Source organism: Cnephaeus nilssonii (assembly GCF_951640355.1).
Source record: "Cnephaeus nilssonii genome assembly, chromosome: 19".
Classification (NCBI taxonomy): Eukaryota; Metazoa; Chordata; class Mammalia; order Chiroptera; family Vespertilionidae; genus Cnephaeus; species Cnephaeus nilssonii.
The window spans coordinates 13,152,969-13,176,844 of record NC_137090.1 but is presented as its reverse complement, the minus strand read 5'-3'; the positions used below and the strand labels follow the sequence as shown (position 1 = coordinate 13,176,844).

At 42.1% G+C, this 23,876-nt stretch overlaps 1 protein-coding gene across 4 annotated transcripts; it reads right to left on the bottom strand.

Annotated features, from left to right (window-relative positions):
* Nucleotides 1–720: 720 nt before the first annotated feature.
* On the bottom strand, nucleotides 721–20,069 carry SLFN5 (schlafen family member 5). Of its 4 annotated transcripts, none has more exons than XM_079797835.1 (5): nucleotides 19,532–20,069; nucleotides 13,900–14,940; nucleotides 13,009–13,134; nucleotides 7,705–8,425; nucleotides 721–7,537 (listed from the first exon to the last, which is right to left on the bottom strand). In XM_079797835.1, the coding sequence occupies exons 2-5, from the start codon at nucleotides 14,909–14,911 to the stop codon at nucleotides 6,724–6,726; spliced, it is 2,673 nt and encodes an 890-aa protein (XP_079653961.1). In that variant the 5' UTR covers nucleotides 14,912–14,940; nucleotides 19,532–20,069; the 3' UTR covers nucleotides 721–6,723. The 4 variants fall into 4 exon arrangements, with proteins under 4 accessions (XP_079653961.1, XP_079653964.1, XP_079653962.1 ...); XM_079797838.1 differs by having other exon boundaries at nucleotides 7,705–8,416; XM_079797836.1 differs by having other exon boundaries at nucleotides 19,640–20,069.
* Nucleotides 20,070–23,876: the final 3,807 nt, after the last annotated feature.

Below are 23,876 nucleotides of genomic sequence, written 5' to 3'. Positions count from 1 at the left end.
TACTTGGGGGTCCAAAGTTCTCAGCACCTACCCAAACATCCTTATTTCGTGTCTCGGGGTCTCACTCCTTCCACACCCATGCCCTTCCCTTAGTGCAAGAGACCTGGTGTGGTTGTAGGTTTTCACACTGATCTCAGCAACCCTAACCATCAGGCCTTTGGCATGGTGCTCAGCCATGTCTGTCCTGCAACTACAGGGGACGAGGGACTCCTCCCAAACTGTCAAGGCCTTTGGGTTTTCCATGGATCTTCTCAGTTGAATAGTTTTGTCCACAATCTCAATTTTTTTAAATTTTTTTTTTTTACTGTTTATTCTTTCTAGAGCCATCAGACAGAGTTTACTCCATAGAAACTAAATGCCTCAGACTAGAAGGGGTCAATAGGGGTTAAAGGGGAACATAAGTAATACTTTCAACAATAACATTAAAAAAAAAAAGGAAACTAAATGCCACAGTCATGTGATTTCCCAGTGCCTTGTCCTCCACCTGCACTTCATCCTATGCTACTCCTGATAATAATGATGCCACCGTGTGTGTGTGTGTGTGTGTGTGTGTGTGTGTGTGTGTGTAAAACTATTATCAGGTAGCTTGCAACTATCCCCATCAAAGCCCCGGTGGTTTCTGCTGCTGGGGAAAGGGGAGAGAAATTAGAGAGGAAAGAGAAAACAATGAATTCAAATTTCCATAAGCTATTTTATTTCTTTTATTTTTTTAAAGGTTGAAGCAAATATGAAAAAATATTAGCACATATGAATCCTATATAGCAAAGATGTATTATACATAATTTTTAAAACTTTTTGTATTGTTTAAATTTTACCCCTCCTCACTCACTACACATCCTTATTCATTATGATCTTGAAGGGCTTTTCCCATGGTATAGGTTAATAGAAAACTAAGAAAGTAATTCATAAAACCATTACATCAACAAGTACAAACACACACATGGCAAAATCATATCAGTACCCAAAATATCTACACTGTTCCAAATCCAAAAGTCATAAAAAGCGAAAGCTGTCTTTTTCTCATCTGTGTTCCCTCACATTCATTTGCCTTTCCCTAGAGCCAAACACTGTTACCAGTTTTTAGTACACTTCCAAAAATATTTAATGTATTTACAAAGACATCTTCATATCAGTTCTATAAGTCAAAGATGGACATTTTTAAAACATTGCTTTGTTCACCCTACGATATATCTTAAAGATGGTCCCACATCAATACCTCATAGTATTACAGTGTGTTGGTATGCCATAAGTTAATCAATTCAACCTATTGAGGGGGATATTTACTATTTTGCAGTCTTTTGCTATTAAAAATAAAGTGAAGTTCAATGAACTGTACAGAAGTCATTGCACATCTTGGAACATATATGTAGAAGAATGGCTGGCTAAAGGGAAATGTGCATTTAAAATGTTGGTAGATTGTTCTTGATAGAAGTTGTACTACTTTATAGCAATGTCTAAAAGTGCTTTTTCCGCTGCCAAACAGTAAAATCATTAAGTTGGGATGTAATGATTTTGTCAATCTAATAAGTGGAAAGGAGTGATATATTGTTGTATCAATAGTTTTTAGTTGCTACGTCTATGTTTATGACTAAAGATTCCATATGTTTAGAAACTCTTTTAAATTCCTTTTCTGGGTTCTTCTGCTTGCTCACATCCATTGCAAAAAAAGTGGGGGGGGATCTTAGAATTTTTTTCTTTGATTTTTAGAAACTTGTTTAAAAATAAGGAGTAAATTATTTGTCTATAACTTTTGTTGCTAATATTTGTCCAGTTGTGTTGTTTGTTTCTTGGCCTAGTTTCATGGTGTTTTTACTACAAAGATAATTTTGTTTAAAATAGTCAATATTTTCTTTCATGGTTTCTAATTGGGGACTATAGTTAGGCCTTCCCTATGCTGAGATTATGTCCTATTTTGCCTCATGTACTTCCATCACTCCATATTTTTACATTTTTACATTTAAGTATTGAATACACCTGGAATTTATTTCGGTGTCAAGAGACATGCCTAATTTTTTGCAAATAGTTACCCAAGTCATTCAAAATAATTTGTGAAATAATCCATCTTTGCCTAACAAAATTGAAAGCCACCTTTAACAAATACTACATTCCCACATATATTTTAATTTATTTTTGGACATTCTAATCTGCTCCATTCCTGCCACCTAACAAAACCACATTGTTGTAATTATTGTAGCTTTATGTTCTAACATTTGGTAATGCTAATTGCTCTCAGGTTTTCCCCTTTTTAGATTTTTCCTGGGTGCTCATGCTTTTTATTTTTCAATAAATTTTAAAATTATTTTGATGCTTTGGGGAAAGACCTGTAGGTATTTTTATTGGATGATATTGAATTTATAGATTAACTTAGTAAAAATCGATATATTTATGATTCTGAGTCTTCTTATCCAAAAACATACTGTGCTTTTTATCTGTTCAAGTTCCCTTTTGTGTTCTTCAGTTTCACTTCATGGTTTTATTCATAAAGAACGTATGCATTTCTTATTACAGTTATTCTTAATTAGTTTATCTTTTTTGTTGGAATTACTACTGGGCTTTTTTTCTTTCAGGATATCTTCCAACTAGATGTAGTTTGCATATAGGAAGGCGATTAGATTATTTGCCAATTGACAAATAAAACATGTAGGTTTACCTTATATTTTACTGGTTTATTTGTTCAACCTTCTTCCTTGAAACCACTACTTTCTTCCCAGTTCATTTTTTTCTTACTGAAGTACATTATTCACTAATTATTTCAGGGATGGGCTATGAATGATTAAGAGAAAATCCCAAGTTGTTACAAGTCTGAAAATTTAATTATTTTGCCCTCAACCTTGAATGATAGTTTGACTGGGGAGAAGAGACTAGGTCCCAAGTCTCCAAACCTGAAGAGGAGAAGGGTGCACAAAACATATTGGATGGAATAATGGCTGAAATTTTTCCAAATTTGGTGAAACTATTTACCCACAGATGCAAGAAGCTCTTAAAAACCTCAACCATAGGAAATTTTCTTAATTACCAAAGATCATCATAATTATTTTTCTTAAGTCAATAATAAAAAAGAGAAAATCTTCAAAGTAATCAGGGAAAAATGACACATTATGTGCAGAGGTACAAAGATAAGGAGGACAGCAGATTTATCACTGGAAAAGAAACAAGATAAAAGACAATGGAGCAACATATTTAATTTACTGAAAGACAAAACTATCAACCTAGCCCTCCACCCAGCAGTTATCTTTCAAAAACAAAGGTGAAATAAAGACTTTGTTTCATACATGCAAAATCGGAATGAATTCAGCAGCAGCAGACCTACAGTATTAGAAATGTTAAAGTAAATCCTTTGAGCAGAAGGAAAATCATGCAAAATGGAAATCTAGATTTACACAAAGGAATAAAAATCACCAGAAATGGTACTGCATAGGTAAGTACAAAGAATTTTTTTTCATAGTATTTAAATCTCTTTAAAAGATAAGTGGCTGCTTAAAGCAAAAATAATATCAACATATTATGGTATTTATAACATATATAGAAGTAAAATATATCTCAACAATAGCACAAAGGCTTGGAAAGAAAAAAATGGAAGTATACTAGTACTGTTGTGGAATAATACCACTTGAAGGTAGACTGTGATAAGTTTAAAGATATATACTGTGGCCTTGGCCAGTGTGACTCTGTTGGTTAGGTGTTGTGCCATGCACCAAAAGGTTGCCCGTTTGATTCATGGTCAGGGCACATGCCTCCGTTGTGGCTCAATCCCCGGTGAAGGGAGTGCAGGAGGCAGCCTATCAATGTTTCAATCTCACATAGATATTTCTCTCTCTCTCTCTCTCTCTCTAAAAAAAGTAACTAAAAAATGTTTTTTAAAAGATATATACTATGAACCCTAGGGCTACGACTAAAATAACAAACCAAAACATTATAACAAATATGCCAATAAAGAACATAAAATGTAATTACTTAAAAATGCACAATTAAGTCAAAGGATGCAGGAAAAAAAAAACGGAAAAAAGGAACAAAGGAAAAAATGGAAAAATAGCAAACATAGCAGGGTAGATGAAAACCTAAATATAGCAATAATCACATGAAAATTAAATGGCCTAGGAAGGGGTGAAAGATATACCACCCCTTGGCACTACACATTTATTGACTGTTTATGTCATGAGGTTGAGCTCCATTCTTTGCTTCTCTCTTGATGGTAAACTTTTGGCTATAGTTTTACTAATTTCTTTTTAATTCCTTTTAGACATTGGTAAAGAGAGAGTCTATGAACTTGACTGATCTAGCTCTGTATTAAGAATTGTCAATTTTTATGTTTATTTTATTTTAAAAGTATCTTTCTATACTATCCTAAGGGATGTGTAATTTATTCCACGTTAGCTGCAAATCATTTCACAATAAATTAATTCCATGCTTCCCCATGGGCGTGTCTCAAAATTTTAGTATTATAACCAGCTGCCAGAAGTAACCAATGCTAGCTTCAAGTTCATACTTCTTACATTGCTATTTCAATTTCATTGGTTATTAAATTAAATGAAAAATACAGTGTAACCTTGAGTTCAGTACATTCATCCTCTTAGGGACTCTTTCATTTAAAAAAAGAAAAAAACATACAAAAGCCCACAAAGAAATGACGCTGGGCCCTCGCCGGTTTGCCTCAGTGGCTGGAGCGTCAGTCTGCGGACTGACGGGTCCCAGGTTCGATTCCGGTCAAGGGCATGTACCTTGGTTGCGGGCACATACCCAGTAGGGGGTGTGCAGGAGGCAGCTGATGGATGTTTCTCTCTCATCGATGTTTCTAGCTCTCTATTCCTCTCCTTTCCTCTCTGTAAAAAATCAATAAAATATATTTTTTAAAAAAAGAAAGAAAAAAGAAATGGCGCTGGCCCGTGTGGCTCAGTTGGTTGGATGTGCACCGAAGGTTGCTAGTTCAATTCCCAAGCAGGGCACATGCCCGGGTTTTGGGCTCAATCCCCAGTGGGGAGCATGCAGGAAGTAGCCTATTGATATTCTGCTCTCACATCAATGTTTTTCTTTCTTTCTCCCTACAAAGTTAATTAAAACATTAAAACACACACATACAATATGTCTCCCTGAGCAACTGTGGCAATCTTACCTTTGAATAGTAATCTAAGATTCTTCACAGGAACAATATTAAAAAGGAGAGCTAAAGAACTGAGGTTTGCCCTGACTGGTTTGGCTCAGTGGATAGAGCGTCCGTCTGTGGACTGAAGGGTCCCAAGTTCGATTCCGGTCAAGGGCATGTACCTTGGTTGCAGGCCCATCCCCAGTAGGAGGTGTGCAAGAGGCAGCTGATCGGTGTTTCTAACTCTCTATCCCTCTCCCTTCCTGTCTTTAAAAATACATTTAAAACACACACAACACCCTGAGATTTCAAGTGAAAAGCACACATAATTTTTTAAAATTGTGTTAAAAAATACTAACATCCTTAAAAGGAATATAATAATGTATGTGGTATTTCAAAAATTATAATTTGTGCCTTGGCTGGCTTGCTCAGTGGTTAGAGCATTGGCCCACACACCAAAGGGTCTCGGGTTCAAATCCTGGTCAAGGACACACACCTGGTTTGCAGCTTCAACCCCAGGCTCCTGGGTTGGGGCTCGTGCTGGAGGCAACCAATGATGTGTCTCTCACATCGATGTTTCTCTCTTTCTCTCCCCCTTCCTTCCTTCCACTCTCTCTAAAAATCAATGGAAAGAATATCCTTGGGTAAGGATTAACAACAACAACACCAAATGTAATTTGTACCTTCTGGTCAGACATTTTGAAAACATGCCACAATCATTCCTGGCCAATAAGAGCCCAGACACTACCTGTTTCCATTCCTCATACCCTCCCAGCATGTCATAGTCAAGCATTTCTGCACCAGGGCTGTGTTAAAAATCAATGAAAATAGCCCTAACCGGTTTGGCTTAGTGAATAGAGCGCAGGCCTTCTGACTGAAGGGTCCCAGGTTCAATTCCGGTCAAGGGCATGTACCTTGGTTGCGGGCACATCTCCAGTAGGAGGTGTGCAGGAGGCAGCTGATAGATGTTTCTTTCTCATCGATGTTTCTGACTCTCTATCCCTCTCCCTTCCTCTCTGTAAAAAATCAATAAAATATTTTTTTTTAAAAAATAATGGCCGAAACCGTTAGCTCAGTGGATAGAGCGTCAGCCTGCGGACTGAGGGGTCCCAGGTTCGATTCCGGTCAGGAGCACGTACCTTGGTTGGGCTCATCGATGTTTCTAGCTCTCTATCTCTCACCCTTCTGCTCTGTAAAAACTCAATAAAATATATTTTAAAATATATATATATATAAAAATAACGATGAAAATATCTGAGTCTGCCTGGCACATACAGCTCAGAGATTTCCTCATGACTTCTCTCACTGAACACTTCTCAGACCACCCTAAATAACCAACCCCTCTTTCTATCTACCTGCCTACACACACACACACACACACACACACACAAACACACACACACAATGTCTGCATCTCAGGTCCCTCCAATTACTACTCTGGTGTCCTTTACTACTATTGAAATTTCTTGTACTTGAATTGGTTTACTCTCTGTGAATCTTACCTGTCTTGTTTGCTAACCTATCCCCAATCCCCAGCACTTGGCTCACAGTGAGTCTTCATTAAATATTTGATGATTAATGTTTAAATCACATAGTTTCACACTTAACCAGAGATGAGGGCTACTTAGATTAGGATTTTCCAGTCAGTTGGAAAACTTCAGAATATACAGCTGTTTCCTTGCCCTAGAAGCCAAAGAGAGCATAAGATTGTGGAAAACAGCTGGCTGAGCTGCCCTTGGATTGATCCCAAACACGATGTTCCTTTCCAGGCCTGAAAATCGACGGACACTGTCCAATACAATGTGATTGCCCATGATAGCTGATGCACTTTCTACTACTAACAGATCAGATTCCTCACTGGACTGAGATGTTCTTCTCTTCCTAATTGCTCTTCGAAGCTTACCTATATATTTGTGTACATCATTTGCTATGCTGCAAATCACAGCAATATCCCTGCAGGAATATCCAGCCTTCAAAAGTGAATGGCATTTTTCTGCTATATAATCCACCATCTGCTCCATATCCTTGTGCTCACTAATCTCTAAGTTGCCTGGAACACCTTGAGACCATTCAGCTTCACTGAATATATTCAGGTACTCGGAGGGGATGTTAGGTGGTGGATTTTGTCTGACTTCATGCATTATTTTTTGTAGGTGCTTGGCTATTGGCTCTGCATTGCGGACCACTCTGATGAGATTTTCTCTTGGGTACTGGTATTGGAGGTCGGGGAGGCCAGAGCAGTCCGTGTGACTGGTCTGAAAGTAGTCCAGAAAGACCCAGAGAATTCCAGGGCCATCCTTTCCTCTCTGAGTGATGGTTTTTGCCTTCTCATACCAGTCCCCATCTTCAGTGCGGAAATTCTGAGCTTCATCGATGACGATGTGTTGAATGTTTTCAAAGTTTGAGTTTGTTTTCATGAAGGCTTTTCGGGTCACTGCCTTGCAGATGTTTTTGTGGCTGAAATGTAAGAAAACACAGTCAAGTTTCCCCAATCAATAAAAGGAAGTCAATTTTACTCTTAAACTCATCTTGACATAGTAAATTCAATATGAATATTAGCATGTAAACTCAAAGCCACACCAGCTGAACTTACTTAAGAAAATGAATGTAGTCAGGCTACATACCTCACGATTTCTTGCAGGGGCTTGTTCTCACAGATGTAAAGAATGTCACCTGGTTGACAGTGAAACACATTCCTGATCTTTTCCATGATCCTAAAAGCCAAGATGGTCTTCCCTGATCCAGGTAAGCCATGCACAAATAGCAATCTGGTCTTGCGAAGGTTCATTGAAAGCAACTCATATTGTTTATCCGTGAGTAGGTTCAAAACCTCACAGCCCAGCTCTTCACTTAATAAAGATCTGAACCCACACAATACTATCACTAGGGACTGCAACAGAACTTCCATGTCCTCCTTGGTCATCCGGCAATAGGACACAGGGTAACTTGGCAATTTTGAACCATTAAGGGCTTTTGCTGTTGTATCAGGATTCAGCAGGAAGGCCTTGGGAATGATGCCCAATTTTCCAGTGTAGCCACCTGTGTTCAACAACTTCTGCTTTAAGGTACGGGCAACTCTCAGAGTATAGTCCTTCCAACAGCAATCGTCCTTTCTGAAGATGGTGTAGAGGACTGGGATTTTTTTCTGGGAAAGCAGAAGAACATCACAGATGACTTCCTGCTTCTCTTGCAAACCCACATCCACAGCCCAGCTTCGAGAAAAAATCAATATTCCTTGAGAGACACCGCGTATTTCCTTATTTATTAAGCGTCTGAGTCCTCCATTTTCTAAGAAGAGTTCCATGTAGAGTTTTTGTGGAACATACAGCATGTTGTCTGATGATACTAGACAGGGAAAGAATTGGAATAAATTAGGGAATTTGCAGACAAGCTAGTCTTCATCATTCTATGTAACAGAGTCAATCCACACTTGGGTCTACCATGTGTTAGTACTAGGTTTGCATTAGTAACACAAGATCAAACCATTCCAGTCCAAGGGAACTGACAAACAATGGGCATAAACAGAAACAAACAATAATAGTCACACAAAGTAGTAAATTAATGGGAAAGCATTATGTGAACACCAAGGAGGGGTGCAGCTTAGAAGAGAAGAAAAGATGGAAGTCTTTCTGAAGAAGGTGACACCTGAGCTGCTTCTTACTGGATGATTAACAGTTAGCCAGTTGAAGGAAGGGAAAATAGAGAGATGGGCAAAAGGGGTACATGAGTAAAGCATGGAGGCAAGAAACAGCAAGGCCCATTCAGGCAACTCCAAGCAGATCATGTTGCTGATGTCTAGAGTGAAAAGCAAAAAAGTGGAGATGGGGAGGAAGGCATTATAGTGAGTGCCATTTTAATACCTGGCCGTGCTGACTATAGTTAACAATACTGTATTATTATATACTTGAACGTTGCTAAGACAGATCTTAGATATTTTCAACACACACACACACACACACACACACACACACACACACACACACACAAATGGTTAATTAATCATATTGTGGTGGTCATTTCACAATATATAGGTGTATAAAATCATTATGCTACACACCTTATACATCGTGTTATCTGTTATAACTCCACAAAGCTGGGGAAGGGGGGGACCTGGCAAATGTTATATACTATATTAACTTCACCGCTCAGCAAGAAGCCCTGAGCTGGGCTCACAACTGGCAAGCACAGCAGCAGTGGCAGGAGCCTCTTCCACTTCCACGGCAGTACTAAGGATGTCTGACTGCCAGCTTAGGCCTGCTCCCCACGTCAGTCATACATCCCCCAAGGGCTCCTGGACTGCGAGAGGGCACAGACCTGGCTGAGGGACCCCCCGGAGTGCACTAATTTCATCCACCGGGACTCTAGTTTTCTATAAAAGTGAAAGGCACTTCCTACTACTACTTCCATTTAACATTATTCTGGAACTAGAGGCCCAGTGCACGAAATTCGTGCACAGGGGGGGTGGGGAGTGTCCCTCAGCCCAGCCTGCACCCTCTCCAATCTGGGACCACTCGAGGGATGTCCGACTGCCCGTTTAGGCCCAATTCCGGTGGGCAGTCGGACATCCCTCTCACAATCCAGGACTGCTGGCTCCCAACTGCTCACCTGTCTGCCTTCCTGATTGCCCATAACCACTTCTGCCTGCCAGCCTGATCACCCCCTAACCACTCCCCTGCCAGCCTGATTGATGTCTAACTGCTCCCCTGCCAGCCTGTTTGCCCCCAACTTCCCTCCTCTGCCGGCCTGGTCACCCCTAACTGCCCTCCCCTGCAGGCTTGATCACCCTCAACTGCCCTCCCTTCCAGGCCTGGTCCCTCCCAACTGCCCTCCCCTGCTGGCCATCTTGTGGTGGCCATCTTGTGTCCACATGGGGGCAGGATCTTTGACCACATGGGGGCAGCCATCTTGTGTGTTGGGGTGATGGTCAATCTGCATATTACTCTTTTATTAGATAGGATTATTGGCCAATGAACTGAAATAAGTAAAAGAAATAGTGTACATAAATATAAAAAAAGTTAGTTCAAAATTACTTTTGCTTTTGCATTAATAAAAGTATTATGTAAAATGTTTGAAAATGGCATAATTTAAAACTATGAGCTTTCCTACATGCCAGCAATTCACAATCAGAAATTATTTTCATATAAAGATCTCATTCTAGGAATAAAATTTAATATATATGGTAATAATATGGATAAAACTTTGAAACTATTAAGAGACATGCCATATTTCACTAATTATAAATGTACTTTAATATCTTTTATTCTCAAAGAGAATTTTTTATTGATGAGAGAGAGAGAGAGAGAGAGAGAGAGAGAGAGAGAGAGAGAGACTTGCTGTTCCACTTATTTATGCATTCATTGGTTGATTCTTGTATGTGCTTCGACCAGGGATTGAATCCACAACCTTGGCATATCAGGTCAATGCTCTAACCAACAGAGCTACCTGGACAGGGCTTAATATTTCTTAAATTAAGATATATCTTATAGTTTAATGGATAAGACTTTATTTTTAGTGATAAATAAAATATTATTGCAATATTATTTTCTTAAATTTGATTAAATATGGTCAAAGAAAGCTTGAATAAATGCCCAAACATTCCATGTTCAACTATAAGAAAATGTACTGTTGTAAAAATGATAGTTCTTCCTAAATTAATTTATCAATTTTATGTAATTGCCATTAAAATAATATCATTTTATCCTTTTCTTTTTAGTGGAACAAAATGATGGTAAGCTTCTTCTAGAAGAGAAATGCCATGATAATATCATCTGGGGAAAGTGTATTCTCGTATGTATTGAATTACAACTTGGCAATGTTCACCTAAGCTTGTAAGTTTAAAGAAGTGATAGCAGGAGTGTTTGCAAAGTTCTATTTTTTTACCTTGGTGGTGGTTACATAGGTTTCACTGTATAATTATTTATTAAGTAATAAGGCTGTTCTATATATTTTCTGTATATATAGTATATTTCACAATAAAACAGCTAAAGCTTAATAACATCAGTGTTGAGGAATACTCTAAGATATTTTCTTATATAATAAAAGGGTAATATGCAAATTGACCCTAACTGTGGAATGACCGGGAACAACCGGTCACTATGATGCGCTCTGACCACCAGGGGGCAGATGCTCAGTGCAGGATCTGCCCTTGGTGGTGGTCAGTGCGCTTCCACAGGGGGAGCTCTGCTCATCCAAAAGCCGGCTCATGGCTGACCAGTGGTGGGATCCCCTCCCGCCTCCAAGGCAGTGCTAAAAATGGGGGGAAGTTAGTCGGACATCCCCCGAGGGCTGCCGGGCTGCCAGAGAGATGTCTGACTGTCAACTTAGGCCCAATCCCCCAGGGAATGGGCCTAAGCCGGCAGGTGGACATCCCCTGAGGGGTCCCGGACTGCGAGAGGGCACAGGCCAGGCTGAGGGATCCCCCCGAATGCACAAATTTTTGTGCACTGGGCCTCTAGTATAATCAATAAAAGAATTGGGTAAATCTGTGAGTTAACTCATGACAAGATGACCATATACATTACTCAGATTTAGCCCTGTGCTTGCATACAGCTGTAGTGTATTCATTTTACTACTGAATAATAATATTTCATTATGTGAATATATTACAGTATATTTATGCATTAATGTGATAATAGATAATTTGGTTGTTTCCTAGTTGGTGCAATTGCAAACAGTGAACTTATGAACACTATGAGATATTGGTAAATCTCCAATTATATATATTTACTGATGTGTATGCACACATTTTTCTTTAGAAACTAGAAAGAATTGCTAGAGTATGCAAATAACCAATTATACAAGGTAATATCAAATTTGTTTTCCAAAGGGATTTGGACAATTTAAATTCCCAGCAGCAATGTAAAAAAAGATCCTGATTAGCTACAACTTCTCCAATACCTGTTATGTGTTGAGCATCCTATCTAATAAAAGAGAAACATGCAAATTGACGTACCTTCACTATGTCCACATGCCACGCCCACCAGTCAATCAGGGCAAGTATGCAAATTAACCCAGCCAAGATGGCGGTTAATTTGCATATCCAGGTGCAGAGCAAAGACTGAAGACAGTGTAGAAAGAAGCCAAGCGCTGCAGAAGAGAGCGAAGCTGTGGAGAAGCAAGCAAGCGGGGTGGGGTAGAAGGGAGGGAAGCAGGCAGGGCAGCGGAGACCACAGCAGGAAGCCCTCTTGCAGGAATCTTCCTGCAACGGGCCTCTAGTCTCTTCATAACTGTATTGGTCATATGTGTCTTCTTTTCTGAGAAATTCATCTTTATAACTATTTCCCATGTTTCTATTTGTTCTTTTGAAAAATTATGTAAATTCTTTTTTTAAAATACATTTTATTGATTTTTTTACAGAAAGGAAGGGAGAGGGATAGAGAGCCAGAAACATCGATGAGAAAGAAACATCGATCAGCTGCCTCCTGCACACCCCCCACTGGGGATGTGCCCGCAACCAAAGCACATGCCCTTGACCAGAATCGAACCCAGGACCCCTCAGTCCTCAGGCTGATGCTCTATCCACTGAGCCAAACCGGTTTTGGCAAATTATGTAAATTCTTTATATATTCTTGATACCAATTCTTTGTCAGCTACATGGATTATAAATGTCTTTCAAGATTGTAGTTAAATCTTTTCACTCTTTTGAGGAGCATAAGTTCTTAATTTTAATATAACAAAATTTATCAGTCTTTTTGTTTAAGTTTAATTCTTTTGTGTCTGGTTTAAGAAATTCTTTCTTATCTGAACAACACTAAATTATTCACGTACATTTTCTAATAAGAGTTTGAAAGGTTTGTTTCTGACATTTATTTCCCCAAACCTTCTGGACTTGATTTTTTTCTATAACGTAAAACGAGAGTCCAATTCTATTTTTTTCCATATGGATGCACAACCAACCTGTTCCAAAGCAACCACCGATAATGAATTACCTGGAAAGTAGCGTTTTTGCTGTTCTTCCAGACATTCCAAATTCTTATGAGTACACACACTCCTGCTTTTGGGTGTGGTGGATGACACACTCATTTGAAGGACCATGTCAGAAATTCTGGAAAGATCTTAGGAAACAAGAACCAAGGGTTTAATATGCAAAAAGGCTGAACCCCAACTTAGAGTTGCGCTGTGTTGCACAGCCTTTCACTTAGTCTTAGAACTCAAAGTCTTGGCCCACAGATATTTGATTTACATCCCAAGTCAGCTCAGAAAAACCTACTGATACTTTGGGGTGGCGAGGGGACTAGTGAATATCACATGTTGGCTCTCAAAAAGGAAAAGTAGAAAAGGAGAAGGACAGCCATGGTTTGGTCATCTTTTAATTTTCTTTAATCCTCACCCAAGGACATGCTTTTTATTGGTGAGAGAGTGAGGAGAGAGAGAGAGAGAGAGAGAGAGAGAGAGAGAGAGGAAGGGAGAGGGAGAGAGGCAGAAGGAGAGAGAGAAACATTGATATGAGAGTGAAACATTGATCGTTGCCTCCCACAAGGGAATCAAACCCCCAACCTGGGTATGTGCCCTGATGGGGAATCGAACTTGCAAACTTTCAGTGTACAGGACGATGTTCCAACTAACTGAACCACAGGGGTCAGGGAAGTTTGGTCATCTTTTAGCTCAAAAATAGAAGCGGGGCAATAAGAAAGGGAGAACATCTAATCCAGGGAACCACCCATAATGGGGAGGAAGTGGCAATAAATTAAAGAGGACATGTGAAAAGGAGTTTCCTGAATAATCAAATGTGAGTTTATGATCAGAAAAAGCAATACCTCCCTTTCCTCCGTCCAACCCCTCACCCAACATTACACTTAGTGTGGATTCTGCTCCCTGACCTGGGTCGGCTTCTATCATCCAAGTTGCCCATTCCTTTGTGGCCAGCCGTGTCACCCGGTTGTCCTTCACCTGCCAGGCACTAGGCTCTTCGGCAAACACTGCACAGCAGAATTGCTCCACTTTGACTGCACAGACATATCCATGGAGGGCCCCCTGATTTTTTACTTCAAGGAATTTGATGGCATATTTTATCTCACACCTCTGGGTACAGAAATGATGGACAGGTAACTTCCTAATCCAGCTACCAATGGAGTCCCTCATGGTGGTGGGATCTATTTTCTCTTCTTCACATCCAATAACTTGACGCGTCCCTGTATGCACCCCCCAAAATATGTACCCTCCTTCGGTGTTTGCAAATGCAGACACACATCTGGAAAGATCCTTCTCAAAATGTTGCAATTCCTCTTCTGAGAACATTTTAAATTCAACGTGAGTGGACTGAGTAAAACTGAGCGTTTCCAAGTACTGGAGGTAATCTCTATCAAATAAAGCAGCAGCTAAGGCCTTTATGTCTTCTTCGCTTTGTACACAGTCCTGAATATTCTGTGGACTTAAACTGAAAGTATCCCTAAATGGCCGAGTCTTCCCTTTGAGAAACGCCAGTGCTTCCTCGGATGTCATCTTATTAGTAGATGTTTTATGTCTCTGGTACAAATTGGAGGACAAAGTAGCAAGCCGTACCCCAGAGGCCTTTGCATTCCATGATTTCACAAAAATAAAAAAGAGGTTTTGGTCTTCCTGTTGGATCTCATCTAAATAGCCATTGAACATTGGAAGCAATTTCAATCCCACTCCATGGATTCTATATTCGTAGTCTTCGTTCGCAATCTCAATCTTGATCACTCCTCCCCCAGAATTCAGCAGAGCACATATTGCATGCAAGATGCTTTGATTCTGTTCTTTCTGCAGGTCAGGGTCCATTTCACTCCTTTGCTTCTCCCCAAGGATGACTTTTCCTGCATTTAAAACACACTCAGCAAAGTTCGTTTCCAAATCAGTCTTGAGACTCATCTTCTCTATTCTTACCCTGAAATGTTCTCCTAAAAAACAGGAAGATAGAACCATTAGAATAGGATACAAATAGGGGCAGTAGGAAATTGTCAGTTTAAGGGCACTCTTCTAAAGAGGATTATGTAATTTATTTCCACTGAGCTTGAGGCCAGACCCATACATGAAGGGTATACAACAGGTTGAGGAACTAAGTCTGCTGGAAGCCCGTGGCCACCACAGAAATGATGAAGCAGCTATTTTTATGCTATGATTTTAGTAACTGTTTCTGCCAAGTTCTGTAAATGACATCTCTCAAGACACCTGCAGAAAGCAGGAAGCATTGCAAAAATAAATACACATAGATAAGAACTGCAATGCTGCTGAAAAGATTTCATGGTCAAAATATATCTTCGATATTTATTGTTATTCTTGGTACTTGGTCACCAGTTCGATTCCCAGTCAGGGCACATCCCCGGGTTGTGAGCTTGATCCCCAGTAGGGAGTGTGCAGGCAGCTGATCGATGTTGATGTTTCTCTCTCATCATCAATGTTCCTATCTCTCTCTCCTTCTTCCTTCCTCTCTCTCTCAAATCAATAAAAAGATATTTTTTAAAAAGGATAATGAGACATCACTCCACATCTACTTGGATAGTAGTAATAATAATAATAGTAGTAAAAAAAAACCAAAAACAAGTGTTGGTGAGGATGTAGAATAAGCATGTCAAACTCGCAGGCCGGCAGGCTGCATGCCTCATTTATAAATATATACTTTTTAAACTTAAATCTCTCTTAAAATTAGAGTACTGACATTAACTGATTTCAAGCCTTTTTATACAATTACAGTAACCAAGATAGTATAGAATTGGTATAAAGATGAAAAAATTTGTCCATGAAATAAAATATGGCATCATGTATATAAACAACGAAGGTGCAAAGTGGAGAAAATATAATGTTTTCAACAAGTAGGACTAGAACAATCCATCTACAAAAGAAATGAACTTCAATTCATATTTTACACCATTTACAAAAGTACTCAAAGATGTCTTAGACCAAAATGTAAAACCTAAAACCCTGTGGCAATAAATGAAGACTGCCCAAAGGAGAGCGTGCAGAGTGTATTAATTCATTTCACTGTATTTAGGAAAAGAGCCACCATCACTTGTGGTGGCAGAGGAATGGGAAAGCTTTATAGTTAAAAAAACGAAAGGCTCAGGAATGCTCTGTTTTTTTGTTGTTGCCTTTTGTGTGTGTGTTTTAAAATAATTCTTTATTGTTGAAGAATTTTTTCCCTATTTCCCCCCATTGACCCCCTCCGGCCCGCTCCTGCGTCCCCTCGCAGCCCACTGTCTGTGTCCATGGGCCATGCATATATGCATACAAAGTCCTTGGTTCATTGCCTCCCACCCACCCACTCTCCCCTGCCTTCCCTCCGAGATTCCGAATTCTGTTCCATGCTTCCGTGTGCTCTGCAAGGAGTGTATCTGTGATAGGATTAGTGTTATAGAGACCCCAATTCTGCGTAGTCCAGATGGAGACTGGTGTGCCCCCATGTTCATTTGATAATAACCACCACCCCATCCTGCCCTTTCCCTTACATATTGGAAATTTACACTTCTCAGCCCTGCAAAGTCCCATCTCCATGGACATCTAGGGCTTAGTGTGAAAAACAGCAGGCCATCCTAACTGCCAGTGAAAAATTACATCAGCAACTGAAGAGAAAATGCTCTCTCTTCCTTCAGGTGCATAAAAGCAGAAAGTATTCCATTTCATAAAGTTGCCTTTGTAGATTTTGTTTTTCTAGCAGAGGAATCCCCAAGACCCTTGGTCTTCAGAAACTGTTGCTCTGGCCTGTGAAATGTCTAATAGCCTTGACAAGTACTATAACTTTGAAGGGTTCTTTACTTAATGTCCTCTTGCCATGACAATACTATTGAAATTTATTTCTGTTTTCTGATAGGCACAAACACCTCTGAATTTTCACAATCGGGCCAGGAGCAGATCATCACATTTCAGTCTTCTTCCCCTGGCAAGAAAGTACTAAAATTTGTGATTGCTCATTTAAAAAAAAAAAATATTGACTGATTTGAGAGAGAGTAAGAGAGAGAGAGGGGAAAACATTGATTTGTTTTATCACTTACTTATGCATTCATTGGTTGTATGTGCTTTGATGGGATATTGAACCCACAACCTTGGCATATTGGGACCACGCTCTCACCAACTGAGCTACTGGACCAGGGCACTAAAGGAGGAGGACATCTGTAATACCCGCAACAATAAAGATAAGAAAAAAACAAACAAACTATATTGAAGGCCCTAACAATACAATAGGATAAGAAAAGAAAGAAAATTTATAAGACTTAAACCAAATTATCATTATTTTCAGACATAATATCTAGGTAGAAATCCAAGAAAAGTTGTAGAAATAAATCAAAAATAAATTTTTAAAAAGAACACTTCTGACAGCTGTTTTTAGCTGCTCATCTTCCTTCCTCTTCCGGCCACAGGAATCTCACCTCAGCCGGAATCAGTTTCTCTTTCCCAGCAGACTTCAGCTGAATTGCGTAGTTTCTCTTTCCCCACCAGGGCAGGCAAAGCCTCGCCTCTTTCCCCCTTAGCCACGGCACCCATTTCCTCCTAGAGACTCCGCTCTGAGATCAGGATGGGTGCAGATGAACCCGCAGGAGCCAAGCAGAGGTCCCGCCGTCCAGCATCCCCTCCCTACACACCAGTTCTAAGGATTCCTTTCTGGCTCCTAGACAGTCATGTGCAAAAGTGGACCAAAGCCCTGGCCCATAGCTCAGTTGGTTAGAGCTTCTTTTTACCCCAAGGTTTAGGTTCCATCACCCATCAGGGCACACACAAGAACCCACCAGTGAGGATGAGTGGTGGGAGGAGAATCAAACAGTGAAAGCAGAACTGAGTAGAACAACAAATCAATGTCTCTCTTTCTGTCTCTCCCCCTTTCTCTCTCTCTCAAATCAATTTTTACAAAAGATTTTTTTTTTTAGACAAAGTGGACCAGAATCACTCCCGGGCAGCTCAGCCTCAGAGAACAGAGCCCTAGTGAGCCACTAAATGGAACCAGGGCTTGGGGGCTAGACTGGGAGCCCGCCCACCGGGTGGGAACTGTCACTGTGTGAGGACTGGGAGCCCGCCCACCGGGTGGGAACTGTCACTGTGTGAGGACTGACTTTCAAGCCTGGGGTTCACGGGCAATCCGCAGAGCGCAGCCTTTTTTTTTATTTATTTATTTCTTTATTGATTAAAGTGTCACATATTTGTCCTCATCCCCCCATTCCCATCCCACACCCCTCCCCACACATGCCCCCACCCCCCTGTTGTCCTTAACTGCTGGTTAGGCTCATATGCTTGCACACAAGTCCTTTGGTTGATCTCTCCCCTTTACCCCCACCCTCCCCTACCCTCCCTCTGAGGCCCGACAGTTTGCCTATTTTAATGAGCTGGACCCGCTCTTATTGGTCCCCAGGCCACAAGCTCAGTGGCTTCACCTTCGGGAGCTCTGCACCCTGTGTAGCGGTTTCCTTTATTTTTTTAAAATATATTTTATTGATTTTTTACAGAGAGGAAGAGAGAGGGATAGAGAGTTAGAAACATCGATCAGCTGCCTCCTGCACACCCCCTAATGGGGATATGCCCACAACCAAGGTACCTGCCCTTGACTGGAATCGAACCTGGGACCCTTGAGTCTGCAGGCCGACGCTCTATCCACTGAGCCAAACCGACCAGGGCTAGCGCTTTCCTTTAAAGTTCTCTGAGCCCCTGATCGTGGGGAGACCCGCAGGCTGGGTTTGGGAAGATCTGGGCTGTGACGCTGGGCGCCTCTCCTTCCTTCCCAGCTCGCCGTATTACCGGCTCCCCGACCCTTCCCCGCCCACCTGTTGGACGTTGCTATTGAGTGAGAGTCCACAAACCCAGAGGCTCCCGGCCGCGCAGGAGAAGGGGAGAGGGAGCTCCCGCGCGGGAGAAGGGGAGAGGAGCTCGCTCCCGCGCGAGGATCTCGCGGGAGAAGGGGAGAAGAGCTCCCGCGCGGGAGAGGATCTCGCGGGAGGAGGGGAGAGGAGCTCCTGCGCGGGAGAGGATCTCGCGGGAGAAGGGGAGAGGAGCTCGCTCCCGCGCGGGAGAAGAGGAGAGGAGCTCGCTCCCGCGCAAGGATCTCGCGGGAGAAGGGCAGAGGGAGCTCCCGCGCGTGAGAGGATCTCGCGGGAGAAGGGGAGAGGACCTCCTGCGCGGGAGAGGATCTCGCGGGAGAAGGGGAGAGGGAGCTCCCGCGCGGGAGAAGGGGAGAGGAGCTCGCTCCCGCGCGGGAGAGGATCTCGCGGGAGAAGGGGAGAGGAGCTCCTGCGCGGGAGAGGATCTCGCGGGAGAAGGGGAGAGGGAGCTCCCGCGCGGGAGAAGGGGAGAGGAGCTCGCTCCCGCGCGGGAGAGGATCTCGCGGGAGAAGGGGAGAGGAGCTCCTGCGCGGGAGAAGGGGAGAGGGAGCTCCCGCGCGGGAGAAAGGGAGAGGGAAAGGCAGTGGTCGCTGCACCCCGCCTTCACCGCAGGGTCCGGACCTGCGCGATCCTGGAGAGGGGGAACCGAGTTTTTGGAGGACCTGTGCAAAGGGGCGCGGGGACTCACTACCGGTCAAGGTTTCTCCTCTGCAGCGCGCCTCCCTCCCGGAGAAAGCGATGGAGCTTCCCAAATCCAGAGCCTTGGCCTTGACCCTGCAGGGTCAGGTCCTTAAATCACCTGAAATCGGTGACACTTCACGGGGCGGGGCACAGGAGACGGAGGAACAGCCCACTAGGTTCGCTTCTGTAGGTCCCGGAACCCCACTTCTGCAAGTTCAGCCTCCTTGGTTATCTTTGGTGGTTGACGTGTGGGGTGTTGTTTATGGTTTCTGCATTAGTGGGGGCAGTACTCGCCCCATCCAGGGAGGGATTTTCCGGTGCAAACCCCACCTCCTCTCGCCCTGCCAGGACGCCCCAGCTGCCCGCGGGCCACAGGGCTCTCTCCCCAACGCCTCCCGCCTGGTTTGGGGCTGGAATTGCGGGATCAGTCGCCCCGACTCTCCCCGGGGAGTGAGGAGTTGGCAGCGGGGAGTGTCACCGCTTGCTAGAACACCCTCGGGATCAGGCGATGGTGTTTTGGTGAAAGAAAAGGGGGAAAATCCTTTGGATTCACCTGCCCACTGCAGACTTGCTCACACCCCAGCCTTGTCCAAGACTACCGTTCTCAGTTTGTTCATCCTAATTTTATTACCAAGTGTGCTCTGGGCGCTAGAGCTGGCTTCCTGCAGGGCTCCTGGTGCCCGACACTGAATAATTAATTATAAAGGCAGAGTTTATTAAAATACATTTCATTTTCAGCCCTGACCGGTTTGGCTCAGTGGATAGAGAGTCTGCCTGCGGACTCAAGGGTCCCAGGTTCGATTCCGATTCCGGTCAAAGGCATGTACCTTGGTTGTGGGCACATCCCCAGTGGGAGGTGTGCAGGAGGCAGCTGATTGATGTTTCTCTCTCATCGATGTTTCTAACTCTCTCTCCCTTCCTCTCTGTAAAAACATCAATAAAATATAGTTTTTAAAATAAAATACATTTCATTTTCAAAATGGAGCTATAAAGTGCGTATACTTTTGGGGGGGACACCTTTATAGTTAGATATTTGTTCCATCAAAGTATAAAACAAAACGTTTGGCAACCTAAATGGAGGTGAGAGACTTTCAAAGCATGTACAAAACCAAAATTAAAATTGAGAAATCAAATGAACCAATGCAGAAGGAAAAAAAATTAAAAAACATACCAAAGTACTTTTAGCAGCATTGTCCCTTTTGGCATTAGAAAAGAACGTTTCCAACCCCTCAAAATATTATACAATTCCTAGAGTTACTGCAAAGATGGTAATTTAGCACCAACTCGTGGCTCCTTCCATCAAGATCAACCCTAGAGGGAACTAAAGAGAGAAACATCATGGATCCTAGAACAAACAGGGAAAGTCTGCAAGCAACGCTGGAAAAGGGCTATTTTGAACCTATGAATGTGTGTGTGTGTGTGTGTGTGTGTGTGTGTGTGTGTGAATAATTATAGAACATAAGGGGAAAAGATGATAGATAGTTAGATAGATAGATATTTAGATAGCTATACTTTGCCTCCTCTACCCCATCCCAGATACATAACTGCCAATGGCAATAATACAGTAGTCCACAGAGATAAAATCAAGGCAGCTAGGATGTGGAATTAGGGATTGTCTGGCCTTAGTCATTATTACCCTACCCTCCTTCCTCCAAACACTCGCAGCCAATGATTTACTGTATAGCAGTGCCTCCCTAAATTGATTCTCTCTGGGCTGCTGAAGGTAAAGCCCTGACCTGCAGAGTTGCTTTGCTTGGGGGCGGGAACTAACCTGAAGTATTTAAACATGATTTCCTGGTGTCTGGGCTGTCCACACTAACACTCGTTTCCTCCATTCCCTTGGAGTCCACCCGGCTGACATCAACTAGGACCTAGTTTTTGGCACTGCCCCACCAGAGTATCAGGTCCTTCCTGGGAGACATCAGCTCACCCACCCCCCCCCCCCCAAATAACGGGACACCCTTAACAAGGAAATAGACAAAATGGATTGGAACCAGAGTTATTAGAATAGGTGGACCAAGAATTTTTTAAAAATGTAATAAATATACAAAAAGAGAAGATATTATAAATATAAAATGGGAACGAAAATATTAAGAACTGCCCTGGCTGGTGTGGTTCAGTTGGTTGGGCATTGTCCAGTGCACCAAAAGTTTGCTGGTTCGATTCCAGTCAGGGCATATGACTAGGTTTCGAGTTCAATCCCCAGTAGGGGGCATGATGGATGGTGTATCACTCACATTATTGTTTCTCTCTCCCTCTCCCTTCCTCCTTCTAAAAAGATCAATTTAAAAATCATTTTTTTAAAAAGAACCAAGTAGAACCATTAGGTATGTGAAATACAATAGATGAAATAAAGAACCCAAGAGATGAGGTAAATCATAGAATACAAAAAGGTAAAATATTAATTCCCGAATTAGATCATTAGATTGAGAACCTCTTACAGAAAAAATAAAGCAGGAAAGGATTAAAAATATATCAGATATAAAAGAAGGTTAAGGGACATAAAGAGTAGACACAGAAGGATAATTCAGATCATGTGAGTCCCAGATTGGGGGGAAAAATCTTTTTAAACAAAAAGCAAGCTACTCCCCACATGGTCTTACTTTTTTCTTTTCTAATAAAAGAAAAAAACAACAACAGGATATTAGTGGGAAAAATGGTGAAATTCCAATAAGGTATGTCATTTAATTGATAATAGTATACCGATGTTAATGCCCTAATCTTAATCATTGTACTATCCTATCCTACATAATTGAAGCCCAATATGCAAATTGACCTAAACTGTGGAAGGACCAGTGAGCGGGCGGTGCCAGGCCAGCCAGGGCAGGTGCCAGCGGGCAGAGGGAGGGGACAGGGAAGGAGGGGTCGGTGGGCAACCCGTGGCGGCAGAAGGGCGATTAGGGGTGGTGGTGCCAGCTACTCACTGGCCAACGCTGTCCCCAGATCGCCCTGCTGGTCGCCTCCCGCAGAGAGCAGTTACTCGGACATCCCTCAAGGGCTCCTGGTCTGCCAGAGGGCGCAGACTGGGCTGAAGAACACCCCCTCTTCCCCCAGTGCACGAATTTTTGTGCACCAGGCCTCTAGTAGTTTTAGAAGATGTTCATATTAAGGGAATCAGAGTGAGGGATAAGAAGAGCTTTGTACTGTTTTAACAACTTTTCTCTGTCTAAATTAGTTCAAAATAAAAATGTTTTACCTACATTTTCTTTTCTTTTCTTGTATTTTCTTTTATTGGTAAACCTATACTGTTAATATTTCAATTTTTGGAAATACTGGAAAAAATTTTTAAAGGGAGTGAAACATAGATTTACCACCTAAAGGCTGTTAACATTGTGATGTAATCCATCTGGCCTTTATTTCTTTAAAAATTTTTTTTTTTCAGATCAGGCATTAAATAATAGTGCGTTTAAAAAATATTTATTGTTACTGGCTATAGAAGAGGAAACTGTAAAATATCACAGCAAAGAGACCTCTGGTTTCTTTTCACACATTGCCCAAGCGTGAGAGTGAGAAACAAAACCACAATAATGCGGACTCATTGTCTGTGAGGAAGGGCTCAGGGCTCCCAAGTGCAGTAGAGGTGAGAACACCAAGAGAGAAACCCTGCATCTGCAGGTCCTGGGCACAGCCAGCAGAATGGGGGCGTCTCTGTGTTGAGTGGCTTACAGACCCCGAGAAGGAAAATCAATGGCTACTTGTTAGGAACAACCAGACTGAAGGGCTGTTGGAATTTTCTTATCCCTGGGTTGATAGCAGAATTGGCAAAGGAGGCATGATATCTTTGAAATCACTCGTCAGGGCTGAAAAGCATCTGTGAGAGAGACAAACAGCTCTACCACTGCCAGCATTTAGCCTCTTAAAAGAGGAAAACTACACCAACTCTCATAACAGTTCGTTATAAAACTCCATGTTATCTTTACTGTGAATCAGGGAAACTTTTGTGCCCCAAGCATTGCCCAGGTCCTATTGCCAAACTATTCTCCTGCAAACAACTTGATCCAGGAGACAACGATTAACCCCGAGAAGGAGGGAGGGGTAGGGGGGAACTGGATATAAGGCCTGACTAGGTAGGTCAGTTGGTCAAAGTGTTATCTGATATGCCAAGGTTGTGGGTTTGATCCCCAGTCAGGGCACATACAAGAATCAACCAATGGCCCAGCTGGTGTGGCTCAGTGTTTGAGCATCGACCTATGAACCAGGAGGTCACGGTTCGATTCCCAGTCAGGGCACATGGCTGGGTTGTGGCTCGATCCCCAGTGTGGGGCCTGCAGGAGGCAGCTGATCAATGATTCTCTCTCTTCATTAATGTTTTTATCTCTCTCTTCCTCTCCCTTCCTCTCTGAAATCAATAAAAT